The sequence below is a fragment of the Aythya fuligula genome, chromosome 6 (assembly GCF_009819795.1).
Source record: "Aythya fuligula isolate bAytFul2 chromosome 6, bAytFul2.pri, whole genome shotgun sequence".
In the NCBI taxonomy this organism is placed as follows: domain Eukaryota; kingdom Metazoa; phylum Chordata; class Aves; order Anseriformes; family Anatidae; genus Aythya; species Aythya fuligula.
In genome coordinates, this window is record NC_045564.1 from 11,700,016 (window position 1) to 11,727,684 (window position 27,669).

At 45.3% G+C, this 27,669-nt stretch overlaps 2 protein-coding genes across 4 annotated transcripts; one reads left to right on the forward strand and one right to left on the reverse strand.

Moving 5' to 3' along the window:
* The first annotated feature begins 543 nt into the window (after positions 1-543).
* LSS (lanosterol synthase) lies at positions 544-10,512 on the forward strand. Of its 3 annotated transcripts, none has more exons than XM_032190026.1 (21): positions 544-629; positions 701-839; positions 933-1,041; positions 1,395-1,516; positions 1,751-1,847; positions 2,686-2,821; positions 3,048-3,156; positions 3,510-3,628; positions 4,051-4,148; positions 4,283-4,310; positions 4,564-4,620; positions 5,195-5,266; positions 5,965-6,015; positions 6,164-6,313; positions 7,122-7,218; positions 7,396-7,501; positions 8,059-8,124; positions 8,456-8,536; positions 8,813-8,983; positions 9,372-9,450; positions 9,662-9,924. In XM_032190026.1, exons 2-21 carry the CDS (start codon positions 761-763, stop codon positions 9,845-9,847), a joined length of 2,013 nt encoding a protein of 670 aa, XP_032045917.1. In that variant the 5' UTR covers positions 544-629; positions 701-760; the 3' UTR covers positions 9,848-9,924. The 3 variants fall into 3 exon arrangements, with proteins under 3 accessions (XP_032045917.1, XP_032045915.1, XP_032045916.1); XM_032190024.1 differs by lacking the exon at positions 544-629 and adding an exon at positions 10,454-10,512 and having other exon boundaries at positions 706-839; positions 9,662-9,877; XM_032190025.1 differs by lacking the exon at positions 544-629 and adding an exon at positions 10,225-10,242 and having other exon boundaries at positions 706-839; positions 9,662-9,877.
* A 1,394-nt stretch (positions 10,513-11,906) lies between these two features.
* Positions 11,907-26,900, reverse strand: TMEM237 (transmembrane protein 237). Its single transcript, XM_032190027.1, has 13 exons — positions 26,840-26,900; positions 24,462-24,493; positions 23,475-23,485; positions 22,874-22,930; positions 21,116-21,229; positions 20,744-20,858; positions 20,097-20,257; positions 19,376-19,499; positions 18,159-18,350; positions 17,106-17,179; positions 16,509-16,602; positions 16,162-16,283; positions 11,907-14,296 (listed from the first exon to the last, which is right to left on the reverse strand). Exons 1-13 carry the CDS (start codon positions 26,873-26,875, stop codon positions 14,229-14,231), a joined length of 1,200 nt encoding a protein of 399 aa, XP_032045918.1. The 5' UTR covers positions 26,876-26,900; the 3' UTR covers positions 11,907-14,228.
* Positions 26,901-27,669: the final 769 nt, after the last annotated feature.

A 27,669-nucleotide genomic window follows, 5' to 3' on the forward strand; every position in this document is an offset into this window, starting at 1 on the left:
TGAGCGGGGGGGGGGGGGACGGGACCGTGAGCAGGCAGCGGGTGCAGCACGGGCTCGTGCAAACAGGACGGGGACAGCTCCTGGCTGTGTGACAGGAGCTCCGAGCTTCCGCGGGGCTCTGTGAGGCTGCGGGGGATCACGCCGGGGGGCCGTACCCTGCTGGGAGCCCCCGCACGGCTCCCGCCGCCAATGGGGCCGCCCCCACCGGGGCGGGGCGGGGCGGGGCTGCGGGGGTGCCTGGCGGCCCGATTGGCGGCCGCCCGTGAGGCCATGTGGGCCCAGCGCCGCGCGGCCCCGCTACGGCCCGGCCCAGCCCCAGCTGCGGCCCGGCGGTGCTGATGGCGATGGCGGACGGCGGGTGAGTACCGGCGCGGCGCGGTGCTGTGCGGCGGTGGTGGCGGCCTCCCCCGCGGCTAACGCTGCCCGTCTCCGGCAGGGCGGTGCGAAGGCGCGGCGGCCCGCGGCGCTCGGCGGCAGCCACGGCGCTGCCCGCCTGGCGGCTGCGCTGCGAGGGCGGCCGGCAGCGGTGGCGCTACCTGGGCGACGGCGACGGCGAGGGCGAGGGCGAGCCGGCCGGGGAGCGGCGGGCGCAGACGGCGCTGGAAGCGCACTGCCTCGGCCTGGACACGGTGCGGGGCCGCCGGGCTGCGGGTGCGGGGTCCGGGGGCGCTCCCCGCGCTGAGCCGCCGTCTCCCCGCAGGACGAGCTGCTGCGGCCCTTGCCGCCGGCCGGCACGGCGCGGGAGGCGGCCCTCAACGGCATGCGCTTCTACGCCGGGCTGCAGGCCGAGGACGGGCACTGGGCCGGCGATTACGGCGGGCCGCTCTTCCTGCTGCCAGGTGGGTCCCGGCACGGCGTCGTGGTGCCGGGGGGCTGCGGGTCGCCACGCCGTGATCCGCTTGACAGGGCGGTTGGGCTGTCCATGGTTGCAGGGCTCCTCATCACCTGCCACACCGCCAAGATCCAGTTGCCGGAGGGGTTTCAGGAGGAGATGGTGCGCTACCTGCGCTCTGTGCAGCTCCCGGATGGAGGCTGGGGCTTGTGAGTAGTGAAGCTGTGCTTTTGTGGTGCTGTGTCTGAGCTTCAGCACGTGGAGCTGCCGCTTGACTTGCCCAGGCTCGGGAAGCGGGGTGTTACACCTGCGGTACCCACAGAGGGCTGGGCCTGCTTGTGAAGGGCTATGGGTGTGTCCCTTGTCACAGAGGCCGCAGCTCTGGCTGCTCTGTGGCATTTTATCCTGCTGCAGGGCAGTACAGAGCGTTGTTCTGCCAGGGTTACCTGAGTCTCCCTTTCCCTCAGTTATCCCTGGCATGGCACTTCAGCCCAACGCAGAGAGCCATGTGCCTAATGGTTGTGTCCAATGGCTGCGCTGTCTGTGTGTGTGCTCTCAACAGGCATGTGGAGGACAAATCAACAGTGTTTGGCACAGCACTCAACTATGTTGCCCTGAGGATCCTGGGGCTTGGACCAGATGACCCTGACATTGTGCGGGCCCGTGTCAACCTGCACAGCAAAGGTCAGCTCTGTTGTGCCCAGCACAGCAGTTGTGGGTGGCATCTGGATTTTCAGTTATGGTGGGAAAGTCTGTTCCTTTTTTGGACCGCTGCCTGCCTAGCCCTTTTCTGGGAAGTGTGTCGCAGCCTGAGCGACACGCTCCCAAACCTGGGGAGAGGCAGACCCTCAAAGGTGGGAGAGGGCAGGGAGCTGATGTGGCTGTGTTAACACTGAAAGCTAATATCCATCTCTGCAGGAGGTGCTGTGGGAATCCCTTCGTGGGGGAAGTTTTGGCTGGCTGTCTTGAACGTTTACAGCTGGGAGGGAATGAACACGCTTCTCCCGGAGATGTGGTATATGTCTCCTTCGACGTGCATGTGGGGAGTGTTGTTAGTCCTGCCACCAGGCTCAGTCCAGAGCTGCACAAGGCATTGGTGTTTGCTGGGGTAACTCCAGCTGTGGCCTGGATCTGGGGCTGCTCAGACAGCTTGTGAGCTGGGAGGCTAGCAGCAGGGTCAGCTGACAAGTAGATAGCACTGAACGCTGCACTGAAGGGATGCAGGAGCTCAGCCCCACTAGCTTCCCCCGTAGGGTCCATGATGCATCCATCCAATAGCATGCTCCTTGCCAACAGCGCCTTCCACTCCTGTGGCCAGGCAGAACTAGGCCCTAGCAGAGCAGAGCTTGCCATGTGTACGGCTGCCAGCTCAAACTCCGCTGTCACTCAGAGTATCCTCAGTAGTCAGCTGGTGTCAGAGAAGGGAAGTGTACGGCATTTTCCCGGGAAGATCAGAGGCTGCACAGTTCCAAGGGCTGCTGGTGCTTTGTCAGCGGATACATTTGACAGTTTGCACCTCCACCTTCAGAGTAACATGGGGAAGAGCAGGGCCCCTGGAATGAATTCTCCCTGAGCTTGGAATGCTCTTTGCCCTGTCTGAGCTGGGCCAGGAATGGTGTCTGATGACCCTACTGGAGCAGGATCAGCCCAGGCGGAGAGGGTCCAAGTGGGGTCAGGCAGTGTGAATGTTCCCTTCCTTTTTGCTGGAACTGTAACCCGCAGTAGAAGGCCTAGCCACAGAGGATGGGGAAAGGCGTGTCCCGCCCTGGCTGTCCCCCTGCTGACCCATCATCTTTGCATGCCTCTCTTGGCCCTCCCTGTTGATTCCATAGCACATTCTCTGTTATGAACAGGCTGCTCCCTACGTGGTTCCCAGCGCATCCATCCCGACTCTGGTGCCACTGCCGCCAGGTGTACCTCCCCATGAGCTACTGTTACGCCAAGCGTCTGTCAGCAGAAGAAGATGAACTCATACGGAGCTTGCGGCAGGTGAGGAGCCGGCCCTCCTGGGACTCCCTAACGAGGACATGTAGCTCCCTGACTGCCTGCTGTGCCAGCCACATCTTTAGAGCCAGACTGTGTTTCATCAAGTGGCAGCTCTCGTGCCTGCATGGACAAAGCAGTCCAGGCAGCTGAGCAAACTTCCTGCAGCGAGCTGCCTCTGGGTATTTTTTCCCAGCTTGCCAGGCTGATCACCTGTATTGTCTTCTGCCAGGAGCTGTATGTGCAAGACTACGCCAGCATCGACTGGCCAGCCCAGAGGAACAACGTGGCTGCCTGTGATGTCTATACCCCGCACAGCTGGCTGCTGGAGGTCGCCTATGGTGAGTGTGGTGTTGGCTGGGGTGGGAGGGTCCTTGCTATGAGACTCCCCTTGAGTAGGCTGGTGGTGGAACTGAAGCTTTCTTGTACTAAGGGGGCTCTTTAAGGTCTGCTGCCAGTTGCTGGTGTATGCCCTGCAGCTGGAATGGAGACACTGATTGTTTGGTCTTTGGGCCTTTGCTACCGTGGTAGCAGCAGGACCTTGTGTCCTGGTCCTCAGGCCGCTCTGTGGCAGAGCAGTTCCAATTCTTTCCTTGGCTGGTCATCATGTGAGCAGTGGTGCAGCTGGCCACAGCAAGTAGATCTGTCCATGTGGGGTGAACTTTTCTCTGCGTGTCCCTTTCTTTTCCTGCAGCTGTCATGAATCTGTATGAGGCCCACCACAGCACCTACCTGCGGCAGCGAGCCATTGTGGAACTCTATGACCACATCAAAGCTGATGACAGATTCACCAAATGTATCAGCATTGGTCCAGTAGGTTACGTGATATCCTTTCAAATTCTTGCTCTTGTCTCTTTAGGAACCTGCTTGGGGTCCCACAGTCCTTTACAGTTGTGGTGTGTAACCAAAACCTTTGAATCTTGCTCAGGCACAACTCCTGCTGTTCCTAATGCTCAAGACCTTAGTGCTAATAGGACACAAGAGAGGCAGAGGGCATGGGGAGAGCTGTGGCCCTAGTGTGGGTACCTCTCCTTGTGGTCCAGGGACATGATTTGAGGGGAAGCCCTGGAGTAATCTTGTGGAATCTGCCCCACCATCTGTTACAGTCAGAGTGATGCCACAGAGAGAGCTGTAAGGGTGAAGCTCAGGACCTCTAGCTGGGTGTTGGGTGGGAGAGATGTGTCTGGGGCTGGAAGATGCTGTAGCCAGAGCAGTGACAGTGCTGCTTTCAACAGATCTCTAAGACCATCAACATGCTGGTTCGCTGGTTTGTGGATGGGAAGAACTCCCCAGCTTTTCAGGAGCATGTTTCCAGGATCCCTGACTATCTCTGGTAAGGACTGAGTGTGATCCACCTGGCATGGCGTGGGGCTCTGATCCCTGTGCTTTTGGCACACTGTGGCTCCCAACCCTCTTCCTGGTGCTTGTGCTGTGCCTGTGCTGCAACAGTTTTCTCTCCTCCCACAGGCTGGGCCTTGATGGCATGAAGATGCAGGTAAGGTGCTGTGGGATTCCAGCTGTGACTAAGAGGGACCCTGGCATGCTGGGAAAAGACATGCCCCTGCCTGCCCTGTGGCTCAGAGGCTCTGATACTGCATGTGAACTGAGCTGTGCTTATCTGGCGGCTGTCGTGTTGTTTTGCTCAAAATCGCTAGCCACCTCTTCTGTTATTGCTGTGCACAGAGCAGGCTGAAGCAGCTTTCTCATTTCCCGTTCCTCTGTTGTTAAAACTATCCACTTTCTTCCAGGGTACAAATGGATCCCAGCTGTGGGATACTGCCTTTGCTGTCCAAGCCTTCCTGGAGGTAAGACTTCCCTGAGTGTTACATGCTGTCTTGGGAAAAGGCAGTATTCTAAAATACCAGGGGCTTATACTGCATGTCTGCCAAGGTCTCTGCCAAACAGATTGTGGCATCACATCATACAGCCGCATCAGGCAGATGCTCCTTCTCAAAGAGCCTCTTGGTTGTGGCATGCAAGCTTTCCAGAACAGCTGGTACAACCCATCTTTGCCAGTTGCTTTTCAAGTGGGATGTCACAGTGCCATATGAATGGGTCAGGTTAGATTTCCCTGTTGTCCCTGTTGCTGCAGTCTTGTGATAAAACCCTGGCCCTTCCTCCTTGCTGTGCGTAGCCTCAGAGCATTTCTGTCTGTCAGAAACAGCAGGCAGGCCTGCTTTCCTACAGAAGGGCAGAGGTAGCTATGGTGGGTGTGTGTTTTGGAGGGTGTTGTGGTTGCCCAGGTAAGCCCCCAGCCTGGCGGTATGAAGGGCAGTCATTAATGGCACCAAGGCCAGCAAGATCCCAGCATACTCTCTTCCTCCTGAGGGGCACGTTTGGTGGCCAGAACTCCTTGCTGACTGTGTGCTCTGTTTCTAGGCGGAAGCCCAGAAGATACCTGAATTCATGTCCTGCCTTCAGAATGCCTATGACTTTCTCAGGTTCACCCAGGTGAGCAGAACCAGATGGAGGTGTCCCTGCCATGCTGGCTGTGCAGACTTGGCTTCTTCTGAGAGCCCAGCTGAATACCTCCATTCCCTCTGAAGAGCTTTTCTTCAAGGCTAGACTAGCAAAGCCCTGGGAACAGCTGCCTGTTTGCTGTGCCGTCTTGGTGGGAGCAAGCTTTGCAGCTTGGAGAGGATCTCGGCCAGCCCCAGGCCTTGCTGTGAGGTCCTGTGGGATGTGTGAGTTGGCTGCCTTGGGCCAAAGGAGGCTGGAAAACAGAGCTCAGCCTCTCTGGTGCCCACGTATTTGAGGTGCCCTTCTGGGAAACTCAGCCTTTTTTGCTAGTGACTGCAGAAGCTCCTGCTAGCCAGGCCAGTGGCTCAAGGTGGAGAGGTCACCAGCAGCTTCATGCAGAAGCAGGTGTAGGTCTTACTCACGGTGCTGTCAATGGGACCCCTGAAAATAGCTGTCTCACCGCCAGGAAAGAAGCCAAGAGGGGGCTTTAGCCATGCTGAAACCAGGCAAAAATTTGATTTCTCTTCAGCATTCTCTGCTCCAGAGCTGACTGCTTTCCCCATCTGCCTTCCTCAGTAAAGGATAAATGGTGTGCAGTTCCACAGGACTCTGTATCTTTGATGGTTTCAGTCTATAGCCCTGCAGGCAGGCAACTTCAACCTGTCCTCACTTGTTTCTTGTTTTCACAGATTCCAGAGAACCCACCTGACTACCAGAAATATTACCGCCATATGAACAAGGTGCAGTGGCTGGAGCTGGCCTACAAAGGGTGCATACACAGGGCTGAGATTTGGGCAGACGGGATGGAGTGAATGAGGAGCAGTGCCTTCCCCTGCACAAGAACAGCAAGTTCAGGAGAAGACGCTGAGTCCTTCTGCCCCTTTTCAGGGTGGCTTCCCCTTCAGCACGCGGGACTGTGGCTGGATTGTGGCAGATTGCACGGCAGAGGGGCTGAAGTCAGTTATGCTGCTGCAGGAGAAGTGCCCCTTCATAGCCAAACTTGTTCCCCCTGAGCGCCTCTTTGATGCTGTCAATGTGGTAAGTGCTGCAAAAATTAGACTGGGGTAAATGCAGGCAGCTACACCCAGGTAAAATAAGAGAAGTCAAGGCTACATCTAGTATTACTAAGCCATTGTAAGGCCAATGTGGTCATAGGCTCATAGAATATCCCAAGTTAGAATGGACCCACAAGGATCATTGAGTCTACCATCTGACTCCACACAGGACCACACAAAGATCAGACAGTGTGTCCAAGAGCATTGTCCGAATGCTTTTTGAGCTCCAGCAGGTTGGTGCTATGGCCACTTCCCTGGGGAGCCCGTTCTACTGCCTAACCACCCTCTCAGTGAAGGATCTTTTCCTGATATCCAGCCAGAACCTCCCTGTTCATGCCATTTTGTAGGGTCCTATTGTTGTCACCAGAGAGGAGATAAGCACCTCCCCTGCTGTTCCCCATCACAAGGAAGCTGTAGGCCCCATGAGGCCTCCCCTCTTCTCGAGGCTGAACAAACCAAGTGACTTCAGCCACTCCTTGTATGTCTTCCCATGTAGACCCTTTACCATCTTTGTAGCCCACCTTTGGACAATTTGTAATAGTTTTACATCCTTTTTTTTTTTTTTTTTTTACTGTGGGGCCCAAAACTGCGCATAGTACTCAAGGTGAGGCTGCACCAGTGCAGAGTAGAGTGGGAAATGCAATGGTCTGGATTGGACCTGCCTGTCAATGTGGTTTGAGATGTGGTTAAACCCATGTGAGTTTGACTTTGTCCTCGCAACTGACTTGGGACCTGACTAGGGGTACTGCCTGTGAGTCAGCCCCATCCCCTCACTCTGCTTGTCTGTGCAGTTGCTGAGCATGAGGAACTCGGATGGAGGCTTTGCCACATACGAAACCAAGCGAGGAGGTCACTTGCTGGAGTTGCTGAACCCCTCAGAGGTGTTTGGTAAGGGGAACTGTGTGGGCCCAGTCATCCTGCCCAGTGTGAAGGGGCTGGTTTTACCCTGTGCCCTTCTGTGGGCTATACACATGCTGTGGGTCTTTAGGAAAGGTTGGTAGCATGTGTCTCGGTGAGCTCCCCAGGAGAGGGACTGTTGCACTGATATTCTTGTCCTGCTGGCAGGTGACATCATGATCGACTACACCTACGTGGAATGCACCTCGGCTGTCATGCAGGCACTGAGACACTTCCAAGAGACATACCCTGAGCACAGAGCCGCAGAGATCAGGTGAGACACTGGGAGGGGAGTTGAGTAGGGGAAAAAACAGGCTGCAATGACCCACAGTGCCTGCAGTGGCCTCTGCTGGCACAGTCCTTGCTGAGCAAGGGCTCAGGGTTCTTGCCCGGCCTCTGCACTGGACTGGAGCAGCCCCTGGACTGGCCCTTGGTGCATTCAGGGCTGAGATGCCAGTGACATGTCCAAACGAGAGTGCTCCCAAGATGCTAGCGCACAGACTCGCTCAAGGAAGAGGGCACAGGCAGTTTGGGATCATGCTGGGAGAAATTGGTGGATCATCTGCTGCCTTCCTGACTTAGCAGTTGCCTTGATCTTGCAGCCAGTTGTAGGCTACATCCCCGCTTGCATGCTGGCACGTAACAGAAAAATGCCCCACTGGTGCATAGTTTGACTCAGATTCTGTGTGGCACCACCTGTCTGCTTTCTCTTGCCAATCAAGCCTTTAATCATGGGACCTATCAAATCCTCAGAGATGATGGCAAATGGCTCTACAAAGCAGCCCACAGGGTTTGGGCTGCTTCTGCATCAGGTGTTTTTCTCTTGTCCAGAGACACTCTACAGAAGGGCCTGGACTTCTGTCGCAAGAAACAACGAGCTGATGGGTCATGGGAAGGGTAAGCCGTGCTCCTACTGCTCAGTTCTCCCCTGGCTGCTCTAGCATGATGGGCCACAGGGGGCAGCATTAATGGCTGGTAGGGTGTGTAAGAACACGCATGTACATGCTCATCTCCCTTGGGGGTTGGGAAGGCTCCAACTCTTCCCATCCCAGTGCATCAGCTGATGCCTGAGCAATCTGGGAACAGGTGCTGGTGGTACTGGACACAGTTGTGCCATAGGCGCAAGCAGGCTGCTGTTCTGCCTGGTTCTATTGTTGCTGTGGATGTAGTGGTGTCACAACCTGCCTCTGTCCCAGTACCCTTAATACTGGTCTCCCCTCCCTCCTAGGAGCTGGGGAGTTTGCTTCACATATGGCACCTGGTTTGGTCTGGAGGCATTTGCCTGTATGCAGTACAAATACTGTGATGGGTGAGTAGGGGTTAGGCAGCTTCTCTGCCTTTGTCTCTGGGGTAGGGTGGGATCAAAGGGTGGGTCTGGGTGGACACACTGTCTGCCCATGAGCACTCCTGCCCAAGATACCACGCCTCCCAAATCTAGTATGATTAGAGCACTTACTTTCTGAGCCTTGAGCTCTTTGGAAGGTACCTGCTATGGGCAGGGTGAAGCACAGCTCCCATTTGTGTCTGGGAAACACATGCAAGCTCTCCTTTGTACCCAACCCTGTCTTATTGTCTGTCTTTGCAGGGTGGCATGCAGAGAAGTGGCCCAGGCCTGCCAGTTCCTGCTCTCCAAGCAGATGACAGATGGTGGGTGGGGAGAGGACTTCGAGTCATGTGAGCAACGCAGATATGTGCAGAGTGCCACCTCACAGATCCACAACACGTGTTGGGCCCTGCTGGGGCTCATGGCTGTCAGGTAAGAGTGGCCTTTACCTGATACCGCATGGTCCAGTGAAATGGAAAATACCTTCTGAATTGTGTGGAAAGGCTGGCACAGGCCCTGGGCCCTGCTAGTGTGGGCCATGCACCCAACCACATTTCTTGGTCACACACCTCTGCAATGGGGGACTGACCAAAGCTGTGGTCCAGCCAGTGAGGCTGTTGATGCCAGAAGAGGGAGAGCCAGAGGAAAGCAAAGGTCTTGAGAATCTTGCTGTATTTGTAATGCCTGGTACCCTGGAGTTGCATGACTTGGTCAAGTCTGGGGCAGACTGGAGGTGGTTGAGTTCCCTAAGCACTTGGGTAGGGGTATGCAGACAGTTTGGATGACACTAAGGTGACTGTATCTCCTTTGTACTCTGCAGGTACCCTGACATTGACGTGCTAGAAAGGGGCATCCAACTGTTGATCAATAAGCAGCTGCCCAACGGCGACTGGCCTCAGGTATGTGGATTCCCTCTTCTCTCTCCAGGGGCTTCCCCAGTGTTGCACATGTCCTGGGCATCATGCAGCCATTGCAATAGTGCTCTCCCTTACCTGGAAGGGAAGTCATGTGTGGCTTTTGCTGGGAAATTCAGGAACATGAGCTCAGCAGTGTCCTGGACATCCTGTGGTCTCGTCACCCACACCACCTTGCTGTCTGTCTGTCTCTCAGGAGAACATTGCTGGGGTGTTCAACAAGTCGTGTGCCATCAGTTACACCGCCTACTGCAATGTGTTCCCCATTTGGACACTTGGGCGTTTCTGCCGGCTGCATCCCAATAGCCCTCTCGCTGAGCAGCTGCAATCCGGACCGTTGGCTGGAGCTGGGAAGACTGTGGAAGCGGCCTTGTCCTCTTGAACCCACACCATGGCCTCTGACCTGCCTCAGGTACCACATGCTGCACAGGGGTACGGGTGCTTCCTGCACAGGATCTTGGTGCTTATCCTAACACACAGACCACTGCCTCTGCCAGGGAGGAGAGTGCTGCCATAGTACCATGGAGTCTCTGCTTTCTGTTGACACTCTTCTTAAAATACACTTTTAAAGGCTCTTGCCAGGTATATTCTTCCTTGTGGAACGTGCACTGAAGTGCCTTTTCAGACCAGTCTGATGTTCTGCAAAGAGAAAGCTGCCAAGCCGTGTTGTTTTACAAATCTAGACAGACTCTCTCTCATCCTGGGTAGAGCAAGGCTGGCTTTGTCTTTTTTGTCTTCTCACCTGTCCTGCACCCCCAGGTTGGCTCTCTGCAGAAGGAGTGTGGGATCTGGGGCTTCTCCTGTGCCTAGCATTGTGATAGAGTGCACTGTGAAGTCCCTGGTGAACTGGCCTCTGTTGTGGGTGCCAGCAGGTGCCTTTGAAGTGCTCGCTGCACAGAAGCCTGTGCTGAGAGGGAAGGGTTTCTCTCCTCCCTGAGTTGGGAAAGAGGAGTACTTCACTCACTTTCGCTGCTGTTCTGTCCCACAGCTGGTGGCAGCTGGCTTTCCAGAGCTTCTCAGGTGAAGTCATCAGTATTATTCCCACTTTGGAAAATGGGAAACTGAAGCAGGAAACACTCAGCTGACTAATGTCAGGGCACAGCCTGGGTCTCCTAGGCACCAAGCTTCCCCCATGAAGACATCATACTTCATCCTAACTACCACCCAGACAACCACCAGAGAGTACTACACAAGTACAGAAGGACTGATAATTAGCATACAAAGTGGGGCTGGGCAGAGCTAGGAAATTAATATACATAGATATTGTAAAACTTAATGCATATATAATACTTTAGCCGATAAAAGAGAATGTGAGTGAGTGAAGTGTTGCGTGCGCCTTTGGGAGCTGTCCCACATGCACCTGGCACCAAAATAAACCACATATCTACTTTGTAACTCATGTGCTTTTGAGTTGTAGAGTTCCTCTGCGAATCAATACCACATAATGCACTCCAAAGAGTTAGTACGAAGCATACTATGAAAAAATTATTTGACGCAACAGTGCACAAGAAATTTAAGGGGTTAGAAAATAAATCACTAAAAAATTGAGGTAATAACTACATAGCAGAATAGCATTTAGTAATTAAAATAATTAAACTTACCCCGATATGTGTGATAGGATGAAGGAATGAACGCTAAGTTTAAACAGGTCCCTGCAGAACTCATCGTTCTCAAATGTAATCAATCGGTTCTACTCGCGGCCCGTCGAGGCGGCTCCTACCGTGCTGTGGCACCGCCCGCACCTCAGAGGGATGAGGGGCTCCAGCGATGGCTCCCCGGGGCAGGTAGGACAACAGGGAGAGCGCCAGGGGGCCGCAGGCAGCCCCACCGCCTCCCTCAGGCAGAGCCCAAAATGGCGGCCACACCGCCACCGACCGTTAGGCGTTGGCGGGTCGCCCCCTGCCGCTACGTTCCCGCGTTCACCTCAGCGGTACCCAAGAGCCGCGAGGCTGCTCTTTGCACTTCTCAAACCAACGCCACCTGGCTGCAAGTTGAGAAAGTAACACTTAAAGGAAAAAGCAACGGGAACTTAACCGAATTTTAAATTCCAATGCGTTCTTAGGTCAAAATTCCGAATTTCAGATTTATATTTAAAAGCCATTTGAGACGCAAAGGCCTCAGCTCGAGGGGCCAGCTCCCGCCTCTTGCTAAAAGCAGGAGCTGGGCCGTTAAAGGCAGCAGTCAGATTCCTCACTTTGTACTCCCCAGTAGCTGATTAAATTCACATTTCAGAAACTAACACATCAGTCAACCTACTTGCTAGTTCTCAGGATTTCACTGCACCACTTCAGACTGTGCAAAAGACCAGTGCAACAGCAGGAATCTGGCTGGTGGAGAGAAAAGGAAACCATTATTTACATCATCACCACCACAATTAAAGAAAAAAATGTTTTCCCCTTTCATATCTTCAGAGTTTTAATACAATATATAATGTAGCATTGAGAAAAAAAAAAAAAGACTGATTTATTTTAAACAAACTAATCATTTGGAAACAGTACATAGTAGTACAATCATTTCTAACAGGAGTTTAGATCAGTTCTTTACTTGCTTTAGATAGTTAAAAACAAGAAATTGGCACTAACATTTCTTCATTTTTCTCAACACAGAAATACCCCATTAGAAACAATGGTATGGAAATGCATAGAAACATTTCAATTAAGGCTCCTACAGTGCATGTTCTGTAATTAAACACATATTCTGTAAACTTTAAAATGTTCTAAAATTTTCCAAGTAACTACAACAAAGAAGCACTGTTAAACTCAAACTCCATTGTGAGGCTTATTGGAACGAAAAGTACCTTGAAAAATAGGTGATTAACCACCAAATTATTTACTTAAGTGTAATTTTAGATGGCAAACCTCAAACCTCATTCATTCATGTACGTTTATACTCGGGTCTTCCAAAAAATATAAACTGGAAAGGCAAGCCTGGTTTGAAATATTGATCTCATTAAGTTAAATAATTTAACCCCTGCTCAACCATCTAAACAAACTATTATATTTCACAATGAGAACAAATCTGGCTCCTAGCTAACATTGCTTTGTTCAAGGGATACTTAGGAGGCCAATTCCTAATAACAATTTCAGAAATTAAATCAGTGATTTCTTTCCTACACTGATTTGATCCCTTAACACTGTTGTGTCTAATCTACACACTTTATGGGAAAAATACACTTTTTATCATGCCAAGATGACAAACATCAATCAGCAGACATTAATAATAAAGCCATTATTAATCTCATCTTCAGGAGCTCAGTAATTCTGTAAACACCACATTTGAAGAAATTGTGATGCTCATTTCCCACCGTGTTGGAAACCTACATGGGATCACTAAGTAGTGCCTCATCCCCTATCTCCTACAGCCAAATCACAAGAACTTCTGGTATTACAGTGGCAGGGAGCAGCACCCATCTCTCCATTTTAATGTACAATGCAGTGCCAGCTATAATTTAGCTCTACAGTTTTGTGAAAATACTTAAGAACCGTAACAACTGACAAAAAAAAATTAATGTCTCCTTCCCACAACAAAGTGAATGCCCTAGAATACAGCCAACAGGTATAAAAAAATCTTAGACACACACATTAAATAAAATAATGCAAAACTCAACACATATTAAATAAAATATACAACTAGTTTTGTGTGACATTTTCTTGGGAAATAGATTTCAAACTAGTTCTTGCCTATGTCTAAGGAGACTATTTCATCCTATAGCATATCCGTATTTATTCACATCTTCAATGCTTTCATTTTGCCACTTTAATACTGAAGAAAAAGAACAACGGCTGTCATCATCAAAAATCACCAACTGCCACTATTACCCCTACATCGCTATGCAGAACACTGGTTGCTGGAGGGTTCTTGTTTTGCTTTAATAACATCACCTAGTAATTTTAGTTTAGGAGAAGTTTCCAATTTCATCCCAACACAAAACAACAAAAATTCTTTGGGGAGAAATCATTTTCTAGCAAAACAGGTAGAAGTATATTTGTAACATCTGTGAAATTCAAGTTTCTTTAGAATGACCTGTGAACAACACTATTGCTCGTACCGTACAAGATAAGGATAAATCAGTTTTGTAATTATTGTGCATCCTGACTATCAAGACATTACAGGACACACATCTTGCTGGCAAACCAAAAACACCCTACTGTATCTACGTATTCATTAGCTGACTGAAATGCTGTGAAATTAAAAAATTTTGTTTCCTTTACCTACATCAACTTGAAAGAACTGGTTTTATCAGGATCTCTGTCAAGAGAACTAAATGAAGAAGATGAATAAATTGTTCTCTTTTAATGAAATAGCAAACAAAACCCCTGACAATCCAACCTCCTAGGTCTAGAAAATACTTTTTATGACAATTAAAACCAAGTATTATTTTACTATGGTTGTTAACTCTTAGCTTTCTTTAACCCAAACTGCTATCAGCATGAGTAACAAAACACAGGTTGTTGAAGGTATCAGTCAAAAAAGCACTAAATAGTGGATCTTCTGTTTCCATCTATTTCCTTTGGCTGTCTAGGTAGCAACATTTACTAAAGCATGTTGACTTTATGTACTAATCTACTTTATAAAACAAAAAACAGAAGTATAAAAGTTTTCAGTCACATTTGGATATTTAAAAAGTAGCATACATAAAAGATCCATCAATTATATACAATACAAAAATACATTTTTTGCTTTATGAAAGTTATAATAAATGGTTACAACACAGCATGTGTTGAGCCATCAGTTAGTTACAACTGCAAGGTGCATGATCCACACTATGGCTGGACTCTGGGTATGATATCTCCCTGGGGAAATTCCTCGATTTCAGCATGAAACATCAGTTCTAAAAGAGAGAGAGAAGAATTTGTTTTTCTTGAAGAAGTTTTACCTGGATATAATTTCATTGTTCCAGAGAATTTCTCTGGAATTTCCTGAAGCCTCATGGTTTTCTTCCCAGTCATAATATCAGCAACTCAGTAATGGGAAGAGCTACCACTGTCTTTAGAAAACTATTGTTGCTCCCCCTAATTAACAGAATTAGTGACGACATTAGCAGCTGATAATAGGAAATATCATCCTTCATCCAGCCTGGACACTTAAATAGGTATCTGAAAGTAGACTGAGGGATTGTTGAAGTTCATAGTGTCAGAACTAGGAAGGAAGATCTCTGTTTAGAGCCCATTCATTTATGGATGTAAACGCCCTATGGATCCCAGCATAAGTTAGCAACACTACAACCCATGACAGAAAGTATGATTTATGATATTGCTCACAGCTAGTTGTCACCAAGGTAGTTCAGGCACAGGAAACTGCTTAAGGTCAGCAGTGAGGAACTGTGGAGAAATTCAGCTAGGCATGCTAAGCAGCTGATGGGGTAGTCCTTACGGAGTTTTATGCTGCTGAGGGCAGTTTTCTCTTCTCTGGGTTCCTTTACATGTGTACTGCGCCCTCAGCATGGGTGTACTTTCTCACTTGCTAACAGCACATTCAGCATATAGACCAGGTTATGTTTGCCAACACGCTGTCAACAAGGTAAGATCACACAAAAATCTGCACGTGCAACAGTGCAGTTTCATCTACTCAAGTGTGAGATTCACACACTTATTTTTACTATGCCATCCTTAGTAGATTAACATTTTTCTACTATTTCTGATAGGAAAAAATCCTAACAGAATTTTTCTCTTGAAATTTTTGAAGCAGATTTTCTAATCTTTGTTGGCACCTGTAAATACCTGAAATCTCATTAAAAAATTGACTAAATCCTGCCACTGCCATCTTTGAATAAGCCTATATTATTTTTAAATGGCTTAAAATACAATTTAGACATCTATTAACAATTTTATGTTCAATTATTGTAAAGTCTGCCAACCAGGGTTGTTTAAAAAAAAGTGTCATTGAGTTATTAGAAATAAGCGGAGTAACTGAGGCCAACTGAAATAAAGAATTGGTAAATTAGAATTCTAAAGTAATCTGAAGAAACACGTTTAATCTTCTTTGGCCTCCCAAACACAAATCTGTGCTTCAACTCATGATGCTCTTTAGTATGAGTTGACTTACAGCTAATACTTAAGATTTGTGTGTACAACACAAATTGAAGTCACAGGCTACATGCATTTGATAGGAAAGCTTAGTAATGATACACCTTTTGGATCCAAGCTCCAACAACAAAAGGAAGAAGGCTCAGCATGTAGCAAAGTTGCTTCTAAGAAAGGGGATGACCTGCTTGCCCCCTCTTCCAACTATGACCACAAGTACTCCTCATTTGATGCCCTGTTCTGCAAGGTCAAATTTTACTTTTCAAAGCTTGGGAGTTCCCAAAACTGCTGCATTGTTCTGTTGAAAATAATACACAGGTGAACTCAAAATGCACTCAGCATTTGCAAAAGGAGCATTAGTAACATTGGAGAATTTTCTAAAACAGAAGCAGAATGAATACATTTTAAACATTCATTTTTTTAGTTGTTAAAGTTAAAATTAATTTTCTTTCTAAGAAGAAAAGACAAATATTTTCAAGTTTCAAAAATCAGCCAGGAGAAACAAGGCTTTTCTTTCCTTTTTAATAACTGCTTCTTCTTTAGAAGATCACACACAGCCATCAGCATCCTAAGAAGCACTTGCTTTTAAAAGTTGCTAGTCCTGAACACCCAATACAGAGCAGAGCCGACAAAAGCCCTAACAAACAACATTTAGCCTATTAGTATTTCCTACCTTCACTATGGTCTAGCTCTGGTCGGTAAGACAAGAAGATCCAACTTGCCCCAACTAGAATAGACACTACCAGATTCACCACAATCCATGGCTGAAGAATTTCTTCCTCTGTACCTGCTATCCTGAGAAAAGTACATCAACCAATTAGTCAGGTTACACACTGGTACATAGGTGTTACAGTAATTTCAGCAGAGTCAACTTGCTAAGCTAGGTGTAAAAACACAGCTACTACTACCATCCTGATGGTCTTTCATTACAAAGGCCTGTTAAGGAAAGTGGATTCCAAAGACAGCAACTCAGCAAAAAAAAACCATTAGCTCACAGAAGTAATTTACTAGGTTTCTTACCAGATGCTGCCATTTTCTGAAGGCGGTGTGTAGAGGTTAATTCTGTCACATGTCATCTGCTGACTTAAGGATAAGATAAGAGCAGTGAAGTACACTGGAAGAAATGGAATTAGTAATGTTAGGTATAAAGCAAAACAAAACAAAAAAATGCTGTCATGACATGATAATTATCACTACATTTTCTTTCCTTTCACTCCACTGCTTCCAATGATACTGCCTCCTTTAGCTCATTCTCTCTTTTTCAGCATTCTCCCCAAATCTGGGAATTTCGACCCATCAAAGTCTGGTTTTTGCACTTTTGCAATCTATCAGCTACATCAAAGATGTCATCTTGTGATTTGTTTTTTGCTACTTTTGTGTTCTGTATTCAGAAGTGGGAAAAGAACCATCTCAGTAATAGTCCCACTAATGCCATTGCAAATGCTTTAAAAATACGCAGTGTTCACAATCCTTGAATGCTATTTTCAACTACTTAGCAAGTCACTTACTCTAAAGCAGAAAATAACCATGGAGGAAAAATTTAATGAAAATAGAATGTAGGATTTATCCAGTTACTTTCTCATCTGAGCAACTTCCTATCCCCTTCAGGATACTTACAGAATGAAGCTATTGCTGCTGGGTCTAGGGTAAGAAAACCCCTCAGCGCAACCGATGCTTTTGCCAAATCAATCCTGATTACAAAAAAAAAAAAAAAAAAAAAAAAAAAAAGATTCATTAACACAGCCCAATAGGATAATAATATTGTTCCTCTAACAGTATTCTGTTTTCTTTTAACTTTTTTTTGAGATACCTTTTTCTGTCTCTTTTACAGTGTCTTAATACACAACTATATCACACACACATGCAATGATCCTTACTATGCCAAACCGAAGAAAGTTTGAAACTAAGGAGGATCTTCCATGAGTTTTGTAACTTTCTCACTGCAGTCATTTCTGGAACAGGGAGAATCTGGAGAGATCTGTGCTCTCTCTAATCCTTGCATTCATTTCAGTGTCCCCAAAACAAACTCAGTTATGCTAATGTAACTGCTTGCAAAGCTTACGCTGGTACAGGAGCAATAAGGAATAAATCAGGCCTCCTCCCTGCCACAATTCATTGAAAAAAGGACACAGTTTCTTCCATAAAACAGACTCCTCCCCTGGCTTACCATGCTGCTGTGGAAACAACCTGTCATTAGAAACACCTATGAAACTACTCTGCTTACGGTCTCTTTGTTCATCTTTCTGTTCATTCCCACTCTTGAGCAATAAGGCTCAAGAAACCCCAGCTGATCTGGGAAAACTGTTTATAAAGCCATGTGGCAAACCTAGCTGGGGAATAGATTCACATGAAAAGTAACTTGACAGAAAGAGTAGTTGTTCCACACCCCTCTGCCCCATAAAACCATAAGCTCTCCTATTTGATTCACCTCCTGATTACACAGACAGCACAAGTACATTGATACAAGTCAACAGGTAATGGACAGAAATCAGTAACATAAGACTGAATGCAGAAGTACACCTTTTAACTATACAGCCATCCATGTGTAAAATCATTCTCCAAGTGTATCGCATTAAATTATCAACAGCAGATCAAAATAAGTCAGACAAAGAAGGAAAGAATATATTGCATACAAGTTACACATGCCTCCCAAATACAAACAGATATTACCTATCAAAGGCTGAGACTGTGCTGATGGACAGCAACAAGTAGAACAAACTTTGAGCTGGGTATGCTAGAGCCTTATATTGCTGGAGCAGGTTAGAAACTGTGGAAAGTTGATTTCCTGCCAAAATGTAGATAACAATGATATTCCATACAGCATACCCAGCAAGAAAGCCGTGGGTAAAGAGTCCGATCACCCTGAATGGACAAAAGAACATTAGAAAAGTTTAATGCCTTCAATTAAAGAACTACAGACAGAAAAGGCCTATGAATCCACCCTTTCAACCCTGCTGCCATGACAGGTTGCTTCTGAGTGTTTTTTTCTGATCCAGTTTTTAAAACCCCATGTGATGGGACTTATGCTTCTTCCCCTGACAGACTGCACTGGCACCTGAGCTGTCAACCAAGAAAAAACAGTTTTCACTGATTCTATTGCTAGTTCCCATTTTTACTGCTCCAGGAGTCAAATACTTTCACTCCACACACTCTTCCATTTTACCTGTACCTACACTCAAGACCACTGCCCCTTTCACCTATACAAGACTTCATAATCAGTCCTTGAGAGAGAGTCAGCCTTTTCAGAATTTCCTCAAGCTGTCATTACCCTCCTTACCCTCCTAACAAAAAGGTGAAAAGCAAGCACAGGTTTCCAAGTAGAAGACACCAGAGATATGAAAATGGATGTCATCTTCCCATTCTGTATCACAACACAACCACTTGTATAAAAATTAATTTTTTGCTACTGTGTGCAAACTTATGCCCAGTCCAGTTTCACTCCTCCCTCTTTTTTACCAATCAAGATTTTTCGTTGGGAACCATCTCAATGCAGCTATTTTCATTCTGGTCATACTGTAGCTGATGGGTGAATCTCATTTCACAACACTTTTTTTAGTAGGTCCCCAGTGTTTCTGTTATCATAATTAGTCTCTTTCAATTCAGATTTTCTCTGAATCTTTGCAATACAGCTTTCTTAGTTGGCTCCAGCTTGTTATTCTTTTTACATGTTGCATTTCACATATGGCATCTTGACTAGAAACAGCTATTATTGTCAGGAAAAACAGCTAAAGGACTGAAAAGCCTTATACCAGCTGCATCCCCAACCACCACCTATCAGAAATATTCAAAAGAAATAAAGATATATCACAATGATAGAAAAAAGGAGCTACCTTCTCAAGAAGAAAAAAAAAATACTGCTTATTTGCATCAAAATGTTAATCTATCACCTGAAACTTCGGTGCACTGAGAGGGCGACATCTCTAGTGGTCCATGAAGCCTTCACATCCATAAGTACATTGATATTTTCAGTGGTTTTAATCAATTCTGCACGGTCTGCTGCTTGAAAACGCCCTAGATGGATGAGGAAATTAATTTTAGAGAATACTGTTACCTTCATCCATTATTTCTATACTAATGCTTGAACTTCCTCCTGTGAAAAAGCATCAAAATTTCCATCAGATTTCTTCCCACTTCTTAGCCTCTGTCAGCTTACATTCATATCAGGATGCCTTTGTCAGTGTGATATACCCTGATAGATCAGGCTATGGATTTACAAATGTGCAGCACACTTTGTGTAATTACTTAGTGTTCCCTGATACAAAACAAACAAACAAAAACTTCTAGTTGAAAGATTTTTTGAAATACAGTAAATACTTTCTTCTCAATATACTGAGACAGTATTAAGTTAAATAAGCTCAGTTTTGTACTATCAAACAGCCTTTTTCTTCCACAGAATTCAAAAATTTAACTATACATGCCAGCAGAACAACACTAACATTCACTGTTGAATAATTATAACGTGTATTTACTTGGAAAGATATTTTTTTTCCTGGAAAACTTGCTCTTTAAATTCCTCCCACTGGTACAATACTTGCATTTTCAATACAATTATGCATTTTTTAATTGCAAGAATTTCCTTAAATTACTTAAAGCACATGATACACTTACGGTTTTTTTCAACAAACACCTTGCTAACAGGCTGGCTAACTCCAGTGGGAGCAGCAAACACAGGCTGCTGATCTGGGCTCTTTCTGTGCTCATCTTCAATGATGTCTTCCTCCTCCACCTCCAGCTCATTGGAACAGTGCATTTCTGCTGGCCGAGGTTTCCTATTATCACAGGACATACAAAGGAGCAGAAAAAGAACAAGAAGTAAAATTTTAATGCTGAAGACTGCTATGAACTTTTAACATGTCTAACTTGACTGACAAGAACCGATTAAAAGGACTAAAATTATCATGGAGTTAGCTAACTAAAACTATAAAGCTAATCCTTAATTTTTGGGGTTTTCTTTCAATTTAGATACCTTCTTGTGTCAAAACACCAAGGTGGGAAGAAATACCTACCAAGAGATTAACAATTAAAAAAAAAATACATACAAACTAAATACAAACTGTAATGCACCCAGGCACGCATAAATCAAAAAAGTGGAGGAAGTTAGATCCTAGCCCTGGAAGGGACTGCATGAATAAAGTTTATTTTACAAGCTGAATGGTATCATGGACATCTTTGTAATGTGACAGAGTAAAATGTTAATCAGCCATTTTCACTACTGCAGGTATTTCAAATCATAAGCTATACAAGTTTCATCTCACTTTGTTCTTTTTCTCTGTTTGCGGATCACTGTTTCTTCAACTTCAGGAATATCCATGCCTTTTCCATTCTGAAATAAGGATGCAACATTCTTCTGGGTAAAAGAGGTCTCAGAATCTGAAAATTTAAAATAAGATACATGAAAATTGTATAGCTTTCATAGAACTGGAAATACATTCACTTAAATGCATAAATAGTTATTACATAAAACACCGAACCTAAAATCAGAAACTGAAACTCTAAGCTACCATTCACTCAGAGTACCTCCAGCTTTTACAAGAGTATCTGATTTGAAATGTTTTAAACCAAAATGCAAATTGGCCAGTCATATTTCTGTCATTCATTTTTTTTCAGTCTACAGTTGTTTCACATACCAGGAGGCACTTTCTTCTTTTTGCGTTTCCTCTGAGGAGGGACATCATGAGGTTCAGGAGTTAGGGGCTCACTGCTTTCAGACTGCCGACGAACAGTTGCTTGGACAATACCATCTGAAAAGTGTAAGAAAAATTCCAGCAACCTCAATTTAGAGACACTGAGAACACATAATAAAAGTTGCTATTTGCTATATTGTGCAGAATATCTATGCTTGCTCAGCTTACAGCTGATGAAAATGTATTGGCCAGTAAATATAAGAGTTGGGAAGCAAATATGGTAATAAGATTATACAAGGGGAAAACACACAGCACATTTCACCCTGACAATTTCATGCCAGGAGGAAATGTAAGTATCCAAGAAGTAGCATGATTGAAATTTGCGTATATAACTGAGGACTGACTGAATGGAATCTAACACAGGAAAGAGCAATTCCTCTATAATTTTCCTTTCTATATGCAAAGATAATACTGAAAAGGACAGAAAAATTAACGGTTTGAAAAAATTAACAAGATGATTCACTCAGACAGATAAACATTAAGACAAATTAGTGTAAAAAGGGAAAATCAAATTAATTGCTAAACAAACAGCCCTAGGATACAGGAGGAGCAGGGAAAAAAAGCAATGCTGAAGAATGTTAACTCCAGTCTGAGAGAAGAATTACTCCGCTTTGGAGAAACTAAATTTCCTTGAGAGGTTAACACGAATTTTCATCAAATATTCTAGCAGCAGTAGCATCAATTTGCATTATCTGATGTAGAAAGACAAGCCTTTTTACAGTACTTTCAAGTACTGCAGTTTTTATCAATACCAACTGAATCTACCTTTGTTTTCACTTCAAGCAACAGGTTTCCCCACCTTTTATAGAGTTTTACTGTGCTAAAATGCAAAATTAACCAGCAAAGTAATGGCCAAAGTCAATTGGCCATAACTCAGCTTACTAAAAAAAAATCACAAAACTTCATCCTTGGGAAGCCCTGCTAGCAACAGCTCTACTTATTGCATTCAACAGCCTTACAATGAGTCTGCCATTACATACCCTTCTATCAAATAAAGGTTTACTTATCAAACCGTCACATGGTCCCAAGTCAACTGATTTAAAGAAATCTAGTAAATCTTATGAAAACATTTTGCATTATCATAACAGATCAGGCTTGTAATTTTGTTTAAAAGGATATATTTATTCAGCAGATCCACTTGTTGTAAAAATACAAAGCTCTCATGTTAATCGTATTTCAGACTTTTAACACTCAGAAGATAATAGAACAGTCAACTTGTAACTTTATTTGGCCGAGGACTTCTTGAGACAATTTGTTAAATGAGTTTCATTTAAATTCATTCAATAAAATCAAGCACTTAACACACTCAACATTGAAAGCAACTTATAGATGGAAGTGACTATTTAGTGAAGTATCATAAATTTTTGGAAAGGAAAAAAAAAGATGAATAAATATCAAAACTTTTTTTTTTTCAGTTCAGTATCAAAATTTGCTCTATTAGCAGCACTGAGAATGGACCTAGGGAAAAGGAGGATTGAAGTTACTTCTGCTAGCATTACAGACTTGTTCTAAAAAGACAGCACTGTAGGCAAAAAAAGAATGCGGACGTACAACATAAAATCAATTATTATAAATTAGCTGAGAAGAACATTATTCAAAATCAGCACAAGACTGAAAAACGTGCATCTGTCAAGAGCTTTGCTACAGTGTAGGTCTCACCCAGGATTATAAATCCAGTTTTCAGTCTTGGCAGGACCTTACCTAATGGAGTCTTTCCTTTGGGTTTTCTTCTTTTGGGACGACTGAGTGGAATTTCATCTGTAGAACATAAAACATAAGTCTAGCTACACAACATGGAGAAACCTCCATTTCCCTTTTTTTTTTAACAGTCATACTATTTCAAGTTCAGAAAGTTAGTCCTTTTTACAAGTGAAGGCATCCTTTACCTTTTACAGATAAGATGACAATTCACCAATTTACACAAGCAGTTAGGGTACAGAAGATAGTAGGAAAACAAGATACAAAATCTTCTTAAGTGCGACAGAGGTTAAATATGCATACGCACATGTTAAATGAAAAACTGAAATATTCTGAATAATGCTCTGAAGAATAAAAATCCTGTTTAGAGCACATTGACAACATTCCAGTTACCTTGATTCCATATGGAAATAGAAATCAGTAACGAGAACAAAGAAAAATACTAGATAATTATCACTGTGGTAGCCCAGGTATCCATGCAATTTACATGATTGTCAGCCTGAATTTAGGAAAAGCATAAGGACCCATCTTTAAAGAGAGGATTAAGTGACACCAAAAGGAACTATTGATGTTTACGATTCTCTTTTTTGCCAGAATAACTCACCCTGGTTTCCACTTCACATTTAAGAAGAAAGGTGTTGAAGAGCAGTGTAAAAGGAACAAAGGTAGAGAAGAAAGTTAGTTTTGAATCAATTGCAATTCACGAGATTGACATTCTCACTACTTTTTATTATTATTAATTTCCTTATCCTCACCCCAATTTCTTTTTATGAGCAATTGTGTACAACAGGATTAAGTGCACAAAGCAATCATCAAGACTCAACGCTTTGTGACTGTGCACAGTTTCTCAGTTGGCTAGCTGTAGATCAGATTAGAAACTGTAATCACCTGGATAATTAAAACTCGTCTTACTTCTTGGTATCTAACAAACCAACAAAAGAAGTTACGAAACATTTGAACACACACAGTACTAAAAACGCACTGCCTTTATACATTGTCAAAATATCACATTTGCCTTACAGTACTTTGAAGGAATCTCATTCACCACACCATAAAAAACTATTTAATTGTCCTTCTTTACCCATTGCCCATTAGGATGCTGGAAAAAAATCCCAAATTTCTTCCTATACACTACGTAAAAGTGATAGACGCCTATAACCCCATTTGATAATATCTAGTCTAAATTAAAAAATTCCTATTATGAAGGATTTGTAATTTAAATAAACTACAGAACATGAAACAAAGCAAAGATCGAGTTAAGGAAGAAGAAATTGAAAGGAAGGACATCAATAACACTGAAGTAGATGTTGATAAAACTGAATCTGCTATTTGTCAAAATCTCTTTAAAGAGTTTACCTCTCTGAATATTAAAAATGAGATAATAAATTTTCTCAGCCTCAGTGAAACTTTAAAATGCTTTGTATTCCTTGTAAGGGATTCTAGAACAACAAAGTATCAAGAAAAGCAAGTGTTTTTAAAGCCATTATGGCTACACAGATACTTGTTAAAACTGATTTTTCTTCATTTCATTACCTTTAAAAACATAGCAGTACAGAACCATGATCAACTCCACAGAATGACCTGATCTTACCTTGGCACTGGAGGGAGGGCACGCGGGGGACACTGAAAGACAAAAGAGACAAAAGTCAGCTTCTGTCGGTGTGAAACCACCTCTTTTCTGAGCGCCTGTTAAACTACTCCACAGAAAACAGCTCCTTACAGACACGGTCTCAACATACCAAATGTGTTTTGCTACCTATGCTTCTGAAACCAGATTCTAAGCACCTCATACATAATCAGGTATACACATGCATGAACAGTGAGAAACTCCTGGTGGACATGTTTCACAGACGTCATACAGCATGTTCCAGCAGTTCTGATGGGCACTGAACAGGGGACATTTGCCTAATAGCTATGTGTGAGGTGCAGCTTGCATTTCAACCTCACTTCAGTAATTTTCATAGTGCATAGAAGGTACAGCATTCACTGGTACAGCTTGCCAGTCATTCTACTTAAATAACAAAATATTGCAGTAACTTACATAACTGATACACTTGCACAGTGTATATCATGAGCAGCGTATTTTCTATTAATGAAGTTGTAAATTTAGAACAGAGCAATACTGAATTATATGAAAAAAAAAATAAAATAAACTTATTTATAGAAAAGACTTATGAACTTTTGCAAATATTTACCAAGAGGTTAAATGTAACTAAAAACAAGTATATCCTGTTAACAATCCAGAACTCTTATGCTGGATGATTTCTTCACCTAGGAAAAAGAAGGTAATTTCAGATTTTGTATTATATAATTGTATTTAACAGGTACACAGGAAGAACTATTTCCTATGTTCCAAAAATTCAGTTGATACCAGAAATAAAAAAGACTGTACAACTGGCAAGACTCAAGGATCCAAAAACTTACCACTTGTTTTTTTCCCATATCATCTGAAACTCTTCCCTGCAAGAGGCACCGTGAACAGTTCTCTACTCCTGACGCTGCTCACGCTGAACCTCTGCTAATTCTGAACTAAAAATAAGCTTCTAGCAGCCAGGATTAGCTGGATGTGAACCTTCTTGCCCCCGGGCTAGGGTCCAGTACTACTCCTGTTTGAAATGACTGCAGTTTGCTCTGTGAGTTTTCCATTGCATCAAGAGGACGTCCTAAAACGTCCTAAATGCTGCATGTACTGAATGGCAGGATTCCATATGCTGGTGAAGGTTCAAGTGAGCAAGCGCTCCTAGGTTTGCTTACCTTACGCAAATGAAACGCCTTGTGTAAGGAAGCACTTGCAGGATTAAGTCTCCAGTCTCTAACCTGGATTTTGGCCATGCTGAAGACTGACAGCAAGTGCTACTCACACAGGTAGGGAGCAGCACACCCTGACCAGCATCCAGCAGTGGCCAGCACTGCTCTCACTATACAGGCACACAATAAGGGAGAAAAAATATTGACAAAATTTGAGCTCAGAGCTCATTGCTTTTATTGATTCCTACATTTTTTGTGGTAGTGATTATGAATTCCCTAGAATATTTGATATTTTCAAAAAGTAAAGTGTGAGAGCTTTTATGCAGCATTCATTGCCTGTGCAGTAGTGTGCCTCTACTCAGTTACCTTCTGCAAAACAAGTGAAAAGAAAATGAATTTCTGTATCATTTATTTTTGACAACAAAGGAAATCACATGCAAGCAGCTACTGGCTAATACTCGTCTGTTGTACCTGTATGAAAGTCCCCAACTCTGCCACACACATAAGAGCTTTATTTCCTTGAAGTTTCCAGTTTCTCAGAATTTGAAGGAACTCACTGCAAACTCCACAGAAAAGGTGAGTTTGGGTGCAGGTTTCCAGGGATGTTTTGTTACTGACAGGAGCTGCTGACCAGCCTGCCACAAAGTGCACGCTCACTGCCTCACTGGGTAGCTGGAGCCACAGGCAGTTGGCAACAAGCCTGGGAACTCTCACTCAGGAAAAAAAAAATCCACGCAGCTCCCCGGGTGGTCTGTTCAGAAATGCAGAGCAAAAAACACCTTTACTTTCAAGCTCAGCTCACATAAAACGGCACCAAGCAGCTGCATTTACTCTGTGAGGGCGGCGCCGGGAGCTGCTCTCCTCAGGGCTGCCAAGGGGGCAATCATTCGAACTCGCAGGTTTAAGATCCCTTAACCGCTCTTTACGGGTTTCAAGCTTTCCGCGCACCTTTCTTTGCCAACGTACACGAAGGAGAACACGAAAACAACCAGGAAGCCTTTGCCCACGCCCTCAGAGAGGCGGGCAGCAGCGGGGGGACAGCGGCAGAGCGGGGACGCGGCGCCGCACCTCCCGCCTCAGCGCCCCGGCGGGCACCGGGCCGGCCCCTCCCCAGCACACCGCGGCCCCAGGCGGAGGAGGAGGGCGAGGCCCCGGCCCCCGGCCGCCCTCCCGGGTTGGCACAGCCGCCCCACGCCCGCCCCGGCCCCACGGCGCCCTCACCCGGTGGGGGTCCTTCCCCGTCCCCGCCTTCGCCATGGCCGCGCCCGCCACCGCCGCCGGTCTCCCGGGCGCCGCGGGGAGGAGCCGGGGCTCGCTTCCGCCACGCCTCGGCCCGGCCGTGCCGCCACCGGGCGGGGAAAGCGAAATGAAGGGAAAAAAAACAGCCACAGAGGCACCGTTAGGGGCGGCTGCCTCTCCGTTTCTGAGCGGCACAGCCGGCAGCGGGCCTTCCCTCTCTGCCTGTACTCACCCCACAGCCCAGGGACGGGGGCTCTGCTCTGCTCTTTCCACGTTTGCTTCTAAACAAGGACTGCTAGGTCTGACTGTACAACATGCAGACATGCCGCTAGCTGCAAGAGGTGGTTTGGAGCAGGCTTGCTATATGAATACTGTCTCTAGCCTGTGAAACTTGCTCTTGTAGATTTTCTCCAACCTGAGCTGGGCCCCTTCAGAGGGCAATATACCTGTAATGCGAGATGAAGAGAGTAAGAAACGTGTTTGTCATAAGCACTGCACCATTTGGTGAAGAGATGGTGCTGCTTTAGATTAAAGCAAAAATGAAAAGGGGCTTCAGAGTCTGTGTCCTTCTTTAACAAATCTATATTGTGGCAGTTTTTACTCACTTGAGTTGATGGGATAGAAGAAAAATGCTACACGTACTGTGAGGATAACTGGTTTCTACAGCCATTTTTCTTGTGGCTGAGACCATGATGCTCCAGTCTTAAGAAGTAAACATGACAAGCAGCAAACATACCTTTATAAATAATACTCTTTGCTCAAATATATCCTGCTAAGAAAAAATATATTCTGGACCAAGTAAGATTTCCAGC

What these genes read in the sequence shown, in the direction of transcription:
- LSS (XM_032190026.1), top strand. Translation starts at nt 761, where the DNA reads ATGCGCTTCTACGCCGGGCTGCAGGCCGAGGACGGGCACTGGGCCGGC. An exon ending in CCGGATGGAGGCTGGGGCTT is followed by an intron (nt 1,042 to 1,394) that starts GTGAGTAGTGAA and finishes TGCTCTCAACAG; the next exon opens with GCATGTGGAGGACAAATCAA. An exon ending in ACTTTCTCAGGTTCACCCAG is followed by an intron (nt 5,267 to 5,964) that starts GTGAGCAGAACC and finishes TTGTTTTCACAG; the next exon opens with ATTCCAGAGAACCCACCTGA.
- TMEM237 (XM_032190027.1), bottom strand. Translation starts at nt 26,875, where the DNA reads ATGGCGAAGGCGGGGACGGGGAAGGACCCCCACCGG. An exon ending in CGGGGAAGGACCCCCACCGG is followed by an intron (nt 24,494 to 26,839) that starts GTGAGGGCGCCG and finishes TTTGTCTTTCAG; the next exon opens with TGTCCCCCGCGTGCCCTCCC. An exon ending in TCAGAAAATGGCAGCATCTG is followed by an intron (nt 16,284 to 16,508) that starts GTAAGAAACCTA and finishes TACTTTTCTCAG; the next exon opens with GATAGCAGGTACAGAGGAAG.